This window comes from Carlito syrichta, unplaced genomic scaffold (genome assembly GCF_000164805.1).
Source record: "Carlito syrichta isolate Samal-C Ts95f unplaced genomic scaffold, Tarsius_syrichta-2.0.1 Scaffold301820, whole genome shotgun sequence".
In the NCBI taxonomy this organism is placed as follows: Eukaryota; Metazoa; Chordata; class Mammalia; order Primates; family Tarsiidae; genus Carlito; species Carlito syrichta.
In genome coordinates, this window is record NW_007245916.1 from 218,700 (window position 1) to 229,944 (window position 11,245).

Genomic DNA, 11,245 nt, shown 5'->3' on the forward strand with positions numbered 1-11,245 from the left:
GCTCCGGTGATCCTTCCGCCTCAGCCTTCCAAGTAGCCGGAATTACAGGCATGCACTACCACACCCGGCTGATTTTTTGATTTATTGTAGAGATGAGGTCTCGTTGCCCATGCAGGTCTCGAACCCTCAGGCAATCCACTCAGGGCTCAGGCAATCCACTCACCTCAGCCTCCCAAAGGCACGGGATTACAGGCTGAGCCACTGAGCCCGGCATAATCCCAGCACTTTGAAAGGCGGAGGCAGGAGGATTGCTTGAGCCCAGGAGCTCGAGACCTGCCTGGGTAATAAAGTGAAACCTTGCCTCTACAAAAAAAAAAAAAAATTAGCCAGGCATGATGGCACATGCCTGTAGTCCCAGCACCTTGGGAGGCCGAGGCAGGAGGATTGCTTGAGCCCAGGAGTCTGAAACCAGCTTGGACAACAAAATGAGACTCTGTCTCTTTCAAAGAAAAAAAAGAGATCAAAAGGCGGCATTTCTTGTTTGTTTTTTGGGGTTTTTTTTTGGAGTTGGAGTCTCACCCTGTCACCCGCTCCCGGCCACTGCAGCCTCGACCTGCTGGGCTCCGGTGATCCTTCAGCCTCAGTCTTCCAAGTAGCTGGAACTACAGGCGCGCACTACCATGCCCGGCTAATTTTTTTTTTTTTTATTTATTGTAGAGAGGAGGTCTCGCCAAGTTGCCCAGGCAGGTCTCGAACCCACGAGCTCAGGCAATACACTCACCTCAGCCTCCCAAAGGTGCGGGATTACAGGCTGAGCCACCAAGCCCTGCTAAAAGGTGGTACTTCAAAAGAATGCTTTTAACTTCCTTTTTCTACTTTAGAAGTAACCCAAATATCAGATTTTTAGTAACTTCATGCTCTCCAGACTGATCTAACCTGATGAAACCTCTGTTCCTCTGAATGACATTAAGTTAGAACTTCACAAATAGTGAGATAGAAAAACAGGAATTAAGCAGGAAAACTGACTTCAAGGGTCTTATCTTAAGTAAGCAACTGCATGCCATCTCTGCTTCTGCAAATACAGACTTTAAGTAAGCAGGTACATGCCATTTTCCTTAACTGCAATCTCTGTTTTTGTAAACATGCTTTATGTCCATAAAAATGTCTACTTCAATGCTTGTTGTAGAAGTAACCATTCCTGATCCTAAATTTAAAATTGTAAACCCACCACTGGCAAACCCATGTATGTTGTAACGAAAAAACTCTATATAGTAGCTTGAAACTGAGGGTCAGGACTCAGGTTTTGGGAGGCTGCTCCACCTGAGACTTCCGGAATAAACACCTTTGATTCTCCTCTCAGTCTCTGGTGCCTGTTCTGAGTGCATTCATTCCTGTTCTCGGTGAGTTGCTGCAGTTACTGTAACAACATTAGTGAATTTAACTCATTTATAGCACATACACATATACCTCATTACTGTAGATAACACTTGTACACGTTACATAGAAAGAAAGCTCCCAATAAAAATAAGGAATTATATTCGCCTAACTTGTTCAGCTAAGACACTACAACTTGCTACGCTTGAAGTTAAGATAATTTGGCATCTTTGCAATTGCCAAGTGAAATCTCCTTTTAACATTTTGTCATTTATTTTTTTTCTGCTTTTAAGACCTTAAAAGCAGCTACTAAAATATTCTGAATCATGGAAGCTATTTCTAAACTACTAGATGTAAAATGTCAAATTACCACTGTAAACGTAATGATGTTATCATTGACGCTATTACAAAACATAAATTTCAGAAAATCAGTAAAAAGTTTCAAAGTCAATTGTTTATGTTCACCTAGAGGTACCTATAGAAACCCAGAATAAACTCAGTGTAGCATACCTAGTCTTTTTGCTTTCACATAGCCATTTTTGCTTAGACTTTACCCCTGACACACTTTGAATCTTGCACAGGTTAGACATAGATAAATTTCCAATTAGCAGGTTTTAGGAGGCGTTTTCAGACATTTTAAAATCACATTTCACAGCAGGCCAAGCAGCAGCTTACCCCACCCCCTAGGCAAATCTCCAACAGATGCAAGACAAGGACAGCCCAACAGCCCAATCTTTCAATTCATGGTTTAGCACAACAATCTCTAGGAAACTTTCGGGTTCCTTGTCAAAGACGAAGGGTCAAAGATCACTCCTTGGCTGTCTGAAACCATAGAAATGATAATAAGACCACTTTTTAGTAAAGGAACTTGTTAATCGAACACTTCTGACAGGTCTCTTGCAAAGATTCCCAAGTTAACCTAATCAGTCCTTGGTGACCTATGTGACACAGACAAAACCTCACCACCATGGCAGCAATCATGTGACTAACCCACCCATCTACCTGCTGTCCATCACCTGATGACAGTACCTGCCCCTTCATGATGACATGGAGCAGACCTTTTACCCAATCACCTTAATGACCTTCCCCCATCCAAGGGAAATGGTTAAAAGCATTCAACCTCCAGCAGCCAGTCACCATTCCTAGGCCATTGCTACCACCATTGCCTTAGTAGACTGGTGTGGTCATGCGCTCTTGGAGCTATGGCTGTTGTCATGTTTCCTAGCTTTGGCCCCCTTCCCTACCTTGGGAAAGTGAATCTCCTCTCTCTTTCTCTCTCTCTAATTTACTTTTTAAATAAACGATATTTTCCTATCTAACTTTTGTGCACTTCTTTGTATCTTTCATGTGGCACCGGATTGTATACCAGATACACCCCACACCCCAAGCAGACCTGAGCTAACATTCTGGAAGCCCCGCTGGGAGTGTGCCCTAACATTTACACATGAAGCTTGCTTTTCACACTTTCATTCATTCGAAGGAACAAAAAAAATTGGACCTTTATTAGCATAGATTTCAGCCTCTATGCTCAGAGATTTAGGTGTTAAAATATTCCCCCCAAATGCTTTTGAAAGATAAAATCCTTTCAAATTGAGAGTCATTATACCCTAAAATCAACCATATGCTGTAGTATACCAAGTTAAAAGTAAACTGGTTTAAAAAAAAAAAACAACCCAAATATTCAAAAAATATATCTTTTAAATGCATTTTCCTTGTTTCAACAGTTGCTCTGTGGTTTGCATTTCCCAGTGACACATTATTCTGTATAATTATTTTAATTAACACTATTCCATTTGTACTCTAATAGGAGGATGACAAAGTTTCTATTTTTTTTATATACACCATGATTTGCCACGCTGGCTCAAACACAAATACAGAACTCTATATAATGGTGGTCACTTATTTTTCATATCACAAAAGAATAATTTTCAAATAATTTCTGGAGAATGTACTTCAAAGTCATTACTTTTGATTCCTTTCACCAAAATGCTCTGAAAACCCAATAAATTCCATGCATGAATTTCTCATCCAAATTGACGTCTTATGTCTCCTCCCTCTAGCCTACTCTATATCAGGGTCACACAGCTGTTAAAACAAATTAATTTGTGATTTACTTAGAAGCTAAAGTAAAGCTCTGAAAATAACTTTCCATCTTTGCTTTTCAATCATCATTAAAATGAGCAACTGGAAACCACTTGGGTTACCTTGGGCAACCCAGCACTTGGGTCCTCTGACAAATGTCAGCCGACTTGGTTTAAAGCAGTGGTTTTCAAATCCCCTGTGGCTTGACAAGGTGAAGTTAGGACAAGCTGAAAGGCTGGCCTGGGTCTTGGTTCTCCAGCCCTTACTTTAGGCAGAGTAGGCTGAGAGCTCTGGCTTTATCTGTCTTGTTTGTTTATGCTGTTTGTTTTAAAAGAACTTTCCTTCTCTCTAAGACTTATTATCAAGTATATAATATTATGGACATAGCCGGGCTCAGTGGCTCAGCCCGTAACCCCGTGCTTTGGGAGGCTGAGGTGAGTGGATGGCCTGAGCCCGCGGGTTCAAGACCCGCCTGGGCAACTTGGTGAGACCTCATCTTTACAATAAATCAAAATATTAGCCGGGCGTGGTAGAGCACGCCTGTAGTTCCAGCTACTTGGAAGGCTGAGCGGAAGGATCGCCAGAGCCCAGCAGATCGAGGCTGCAGTGGCCGGGAGCGGCCACCGCATTCCAGTCTGGGCGACAGAGTGAGACTCCAACTCAAAAAAAAAAAAAAAAAATTATGGGCATAACCTTTCCCTTCTCCTACTGAACTCCCAGTCCTTAAAGCCATTAAGTGTGCCAGAGCAAAGCAGGCAACTGTGCAGAGAAGCAGCCTGGTGTGAGGTCGGCACTGGCTGAGTGGCAATGGTGGACGGGTAGTGGGTGATGAGGACAGGGCACCGGATGCAGGGAGTCAGAGCTCAAGGAGAGTGAGGTGTCCACATGGGAGAGCAGCCTGATGCGGGGAGCCTGAGCCTAAGCAGAGGGAAGAGGCTAGATCCCAAGCAGAGGATCACTGTGAGGGCATCCACCAGAAGGCTGGCGGACTGGCATCAGAGCTCAGGCAGAGTGAGGAGGGTGCTCAGATATGGGGTGAGCCAGTAAAGAGAATCAGAGACCAAGCAGGGTAAGATATGCTCATGTGTGTGTAGCCCAGAGTGGAGTTCTGAGCTAGGCAGGGCTGGGTGAGAGAGCATCCCCAGGGAGGTGGTCCAGTGTTGAATGCTGGAACCCAAGTGAGGTGTGGAGGGCATCTATTATGTGAGGGCAGCCCAGAATGAGGTACTAGAGACCAAACAGGGTGACAAGGATGGCCACACATGCGGAAGGACAGCAGGGGGTGCCAGAGCCCAAGTGGGATAAAGGGGACATCCATAATAGGTGCGGCCTGATGGAAGTGTCAGAGCCTGAGTGGAGTGAGATGGGTATCCATGTGGGAGAGCAGCAGCATTGAGGGGTTGCTTATATACAGGGAGATTGACCAATTTAAATATATTAAAGCTAATGACACCCAGTCCCTCACTGTCAGAGAAGGGAGGAGACCTACAATGTTGTTAGAATTTGAAGCATCAACGTGATGTCATAGATTTCAATATAGATGTACAAGTTTAGATATAAATTAGTGTGTATGTGTACAAGTACATACTTATGTTCTTTAGATTTGTCCCCTGAAAAGGCCTAGGGGGTGGTACTTTTCCCAAGGCAATGAGTGCACCTGGTGCTCAGATCTTGGCTTCTTTATGTTTTAGTTGGAGTCTCACTCTTGCTGCCCATGCTGGAGGGCAGTGGCACGCTCTCCCCCACCGAAGCCTCGACCTGCTGGACTCCGGCGATCCTTCCGCCTCAGCCTTCCAAGTAGCTGGAATTACAGGCACGCGCTACCACGCCTGGCTGATTTTTTGATTTATTGTAGAGACAAGGTCTCTCTGCCCAGGTGGGTCTCGAACCCGCGGGCTCAGGCAATCCACTCACCTCAGCCTCCCAAAGGCGCGGGATTACAGGTTGAGCCACCAAGCCCAGCTCATTAGGCTATTTTTGTAAGAATGATCTGGCCTGGCTCGGTGACTCAGACTGTAATCCCAGCACTTTGGGAGCCCGCGTGTTCAAGACCACCCCAGTCAACATGGCGAGACTGCCTCCTACAATATATCAAAAATTAGCTGGGCGTGGTAGGGCTCGCCTGTAGTTCTGGCTGCCTGGCAGACTGAGGCAGAAGGACCACCGTAACCCAGCAGGTGGACGCTGGGGTGGCCATTAGCGTGCCACGGCATTCCAGCCTGGGCAACAGAGTGAGACTTCAACTCAAAAAAACAAAAAGCATTATGTATATCAAAAATATAAACTTACGATGTTAACCTATTGCCTTTTAACGGTTTATCTTAAGCCAGATTAGACGAGTCATTTTTTTCTTTCTTTTTTGAGTTGGAATCTCACTCTGTCGCCCAGACTGGAGTGCAGTGGCCACTTCCGGCCACCACAGCCTCAACCTGCTGGGCTGTGGCAATCCTTCCGCCGCAGCCTTCCACATAGCTGGAACTACAGGTGTGCGCTACCATGCCCAACTAACTTTTGATTTATGGTGGAGACGAGGTCTTGCCAAGTTGCCCAGGCTGGTCTTGAACCCGCAGGCTCAGGCAATCCACTCACCTTGGCCTCCCAATGTGCTGGGATTACAGGCTGAGCCACCGAGCCCGCCACAATATATTTCTTAAATTTATTTCTCCTGAAATTTTGACCACTCACCCTCGACACACACACAACCAGCCCCTAGTAACCACCATTCCTGCTTCACTACTCCTGCTTCTATGAGCTCAACTTTTTAAGATTCTATATATAAGTAAGATCACCAAATATTTGTGTCTGGCTTATTTCACCTAACATAATGTCCTTCAGTTCCACCCATATTGTGGCAAATAACAGGATTCAATTTTTTTTTTTTTGGCTGAATCATATTTCACTGTGTGTATGCACCACATTTTATCCATTCATTTATTGATGGGCACAAGTTGATTCCCCATCGTATCTATTGTGAATAACACTACCATGAACATGGGAGCTCTGACCTACTGATTTCACTTCCTTTGGATAGACACTCAGTAGTGGGATTGCTGATGATATGATAGTTCTATTTTTAAATTTTTGGGGGAACTACACTGTTTTCCATAATGGCGGTACTACTTTACATTCTCACCAACAGTGTGCAAGGGTCCCCTTTTCTCCACACCCAACACTTATCTTTTTTTTTTTGAGCTGGAGTTTCACTCTGCCACCCAGACTGGAGTGCAGTGGCTGCCCCGGCCACCATAGCCTTGACCCGCTGGGCTCTAGCGAGGCTTCCGCCTCAGCCTTCCAAGTAGCCAGAATTACAGGCACACACTACCACGCCCGGCTAATTTTTTGATTTATTGTAGAGATGAGGTCTCTCCAAGTTGCCCAGGAGGGTCTCAAACCCACAGTCTCAGGCAATACACTCACCTCGGCCTCCCAAAGCGCTGGGATTACAGGCTGAGCCACCGAGCCCGATCTCTTTTTTTTCTTTTAAGTAGGAGTCTCACTCTGTCTCCCAGGCTGGAGTGCAGTAGCACGCTCATGGCCACGACAGCCTCGACCTGCTGGGTTCAGATGATCCTTCACGCCTCAGCCTTCCCAGTAGGTGCAACAGGTGCACGCCACCATGCCTGGCTAATTTTTTGATTTATTGTAGAGACCAGGTCTTGCTAGTTGCCCAGGCTGGTCTCGAACCCTTGGACTCAGACAATCCTCTCACCTCCACCTCCCAAAGTGCTGGAATTACAAGCGTGAGTCACTGCTCCTAGCTGATAACAGCCACTCTAGCAGGTGTAAGGTATTATTATCTCATTGTGGTTTTAGTTTGCATTTCCCTGATGATTAGTGATCCTGAAGATTTTTTCATATTCCTGTTGGTTATTTGTATGTCTCCTTTTGAGAAACATCCATTCAGGTTGTGTCCTTCTTTGACAGTAAAGCCAAATCCTATTAAGACAGCTCCCAATAACAATAAGCCAAGTCTTCAGCACTTGGAAAAATGTGTGTTTTCTGAGCCTATGTGCAGTACCACCCAAAAGAAAATTTCTCTTCACTGCTCTACCATAGTACCTAGAATAATGCCTGGCACATAGTAGGCACTCACAGCTGTTGAATAATAAGGCAAAAAAAATTTCTATCTTTATTATCTTAGTAAGTGGCGGTGGGGGGGGGATCTCCAACATACAGAGAACAAGAGGTCAGTTGTAAAATTTTTTTTATTGTATGAAAACAGAGTCAATAGAGGTTGACAATGTGAATGTTATCTCAGAACACTTCCCCTTGGTTTCTGAATTTGCTAGATTCCTATGTACCAGCAAGTCTCCATTAGTATGTCTCAAGTTTCATGATCCTTTTCAGATATGTTGGTTGATTATATGTATATATTGCTTAGAAACAAAAGTCCATCTGATATTAAAATAAGCCATGAAAGAAAAATCCTAGCTCTGTTGTGCTTTTCTTTCACATTTTCTACAGGGAGATCTGTGTATCTCTGATGCTTTCAATTTAACAGTAAAGTAAAATTAGTGCCTTAGCCAAACAGAAAGACACCAAAGAATCCTCCATCACAAGTTATTGAATCAAACCTCTCATGACATTTGCAGTACACACCCAGACTTAAAAATTTCAAACTTAAAACAAACTTTAGAATGCTGATTTTCCATATTTCAAAGACTGTAGTTACTTGCAGCATACAATGGAGAGAGTAGTGCAAAATGCATCAAGTTTTATATGATAAATATACTTTCAACCTAATGGCTGCCTCAAAAGCAAAGAGTGAAAACTGACCACTTCTCAAAAGAAATCTAGACCAATTCAAAGTTCACAATTTAGAAATACCAATTGCTACTCTATTTTCATAGGTTGCAAAATAATTTCAGAAACAGATTACACATACAGTTGCTTTACAAAAATAGAAATATTGTTTGGGAGTAAAAACTTTATAAAATATAACACTATATTTGTAAATTCAAGACAGTTTCACACTGAAATAGACAATACTTTCATAGAGATATAAAGTCTAGTCAAACTTAAAGTGGTCTGCCTTGACCATCCTTACACATAATTTCTTCCAAATCTTTCAATCTAAGTAAATCTGTGCTCTATCATGGAATTTTTTTAAAAGATTATTTTCAGGAGTTGTACAAGAAGATTTTCATTCTAGAATTAATGTCAAAGCAGATTAATTTATACCTAAAAATATGCCTTACTAAAAGCAGAAGCCAATGCAATATGACAATTCTATATTACTGGTAAATTTCAACAAAATTTCTAAGAATGACAACCTCTTATTAATTTAAAATATATATTTGACAATTATATATTTGACCTATAGAATGTAAAAATATCATCACAACTATTTTATGGAAAAATATTTATTCATATAGAATGAAAATGCCTCTAAATTTAGTTATTTGTAGCTGTCAGATGAGAAGTATTTCCTAATTACACCCATTCACAAACACTCATTTTATCACTTCAAAGAGCACCAGTGTATTTTTCAAACAAACCAAAAAGTGAGAAGGTAGGGGCTTATTTCCTGTAACAGTGCTATTTAAGGCACCACTAGGTATAAAAACAAGTCAAACAAAGTATTCCCAAATCATGTATTTTTGTTACTGCTGTCCTAACCATTAGATAGGGTGGTTAGAAAAAAGCTAATAACAGTATTAATGAACCACATAATGCTCCTTTTTTTCATCATTCTGTGCTTTTAGTTTTTCCATATAACAGAAACAAAATCAACAATGTAGTACATGATCTGTTAAATAAACATCTATTTCTCAACCTTCCAAAAAAATAAACTAGAAATAAACAAGAATAAGAAACAAAAACTTTCATCTGATATATTTGCAAAAGTCTATCCCTGTAGAAGAGCGCGGGGAGAGGGAGAAGGCAGGGGACCTACTTTCTATATAACATATTGAGGCACATAGGTTCCAAGTTTTTCAGGCAAATTCATGGCTTAGAGCAATACGGAGAGAGAGCTCAGAACTTTACACTTCCCTCAAAGCTGATTTCTCAGAAAGACGCACTGGATTAAATATTCCAAAATACGTCCTTAGTCACTGCTGTCATCATCATCATCATCATCAGACACATCATTTAAAGGAGACTTCAATGACTGGCTATAAGAGTCTGATCTAGTAGGCTGGCATGTGGCCATGTCCCCAGTAGAAAGCAGGTCATAGCAGAAGTCACAAATCCGCACAGGCTTAGAGGACTGGCTGGGAAGAAGAAACCTCTTTTCAGAGCAAGGCCCACAGACAACAAAACCACATTTGCGGCAATGGTGACGACGATTAACAGGTGTGAATTTTGCTTTCTGACAACGCATACATACAGTTGCCTCAGAGTCAGGAACCCAAACAGCAGCATGTTCATTACTGGGTGTCTTCCCACTTTTGGAGAGTAAATCAGTAACACATTTATTTATGTGATTCATCCATTCTGATTTCTCAGTAGCAGTGGCAGCATAAACTGCAAATGATTTAGTTGGTGTCTTGATAAGCCATCCATTCCTTAAGTCCCCTTCATCTTTGATGGAATCAATGGTGACATTTTCCAGGGGAATAATATGTTGTTTGTTATATTTTTTCTTCTGGATGACGATATTGCCATATACAAGAATATCATTAAATAAGAAAAACTGCCTTGCTTTGGGCTTTTTTCTGCACAACTTTGTCAATACTCCTTCTCCAATAAGAACTCGTCCAGGTATAGTTAAGGGTTGACCAGCTGCTCCAAAACAGTTTTCTACTATACTTATACGTCGAGTATTTGCTTCGCTGTTTGCCAAGCGATCTACCATCTTTTGCTAATAGCCTAAAAAAAGAAAAAGAAATTAGCACATACAAATTATAAATCCCTAGAAGTTATAAATTATGTAATCTAAATTTACCCTAACAAATCATTACTTTTACAAAAGGCAAAATGTTTCTACAAATAAAATTCTTTCCCTCTAAGATAATCACAGCAAAAGAGTAAAATCTCTCAATTTTTATAATCATCAAAAACACTTATTAACCATTTCCAAATAGCACAATACTAGTTAAGAAGATATTTGTAAAAGTATAAACTCCTTTCAGGCCTGGTGCAGTGGCCCATACTTGTAATCCCAGCACTTTGGAAGACTGAGGCAAAATAACTGCTTGAGCCTAGGAGCTTGAGACCTGCCTGGGCAACATAGTGAGACTTCATCTCTAAAAAAAATTTAAAAATTAAAAAACCATCCAGGCGTGGTGGCACACACTTGTAGTCCCAGCCACTCAGGAGGCTGAGGTGGGACGATCACCTGAGCCCAGGAGGTAGAGGCTCTGGTGAGCCATGATCATGCCACTGTACTGCAGCCTGGCGAGAGTGAGACCCCAACTCAAAAAAAAAAAAAAGAAAGAAAGGATTCGCCTTAGCCTATAAAATGCAAAGTCTTAGTACGGTGTTTGTTTAAGGCCCTTCATTACCTTGTTCTTGCTTATCTCCCCAGCATCCCAGCATCACCATCAGTCACTCTTCACTTCAAATACTATATTCTAAGAACACCCTACTATTACACATAGTCCATCTTGTTGTTTCCTTTACTATTTATTGCTTCAGTTTTTTACTTATCCTTTAAGACTCAGTGTCGTTTCTAAAAGAACTAGAAATTGACCTTCCATACAACCCAGCAATCCCCTACTGGGAATACACCCAGAGCTGCTCAAATCTTTCTAAAATAAGAATCTTTCTAAATAAAAATACCTGCACACACATGTTTATTGCAGCACTATTCACAACAGCAAAAACATGGAACCAACCATGCTGCCTGTCGAAACTGGACTGGATAAAACAAATGTGGTATATATATATGTGATGGAATATTATG

General features: G+C 41.8%; 1 protein-coding gene across 1 annotated transcript; it reads right to left on the minus strand.

Annotated features, from left to right (window-relative positions):
- Positions 1 to 7,585: 7,585 nt before the first annotated feature.
- Positions 7,586 to 10,204, minus strand: PLEKHF2 (pleckstrin homology and FYVE domain containing 2). Its single transcript, XM_008055323.2, has one exon. The coding sequence runs from the start codon at positions 10,193 to 10,195 to the stop codon at positions 9,446 to 9,448; it is 750 nt and encodes a 249-aa protein (XP_008053514.1). The 5' UTR covers positions 10,196 to 10,204; the 3' UTR covers positions 7,586 to 9,445.
- Between the last annotated feature and the right edge of the window lie 1,041 nt (positions 10,205 to 11,245).

Coding starts and splice junctions, on each gene's coding strand:
- PLEKHF2 (XM_008055323.2), bottom strand. CDS start 10,195: ATGGTAGATCGCTTGGCAAACAGCGAAGCAAATACTCGACGTATAAGT.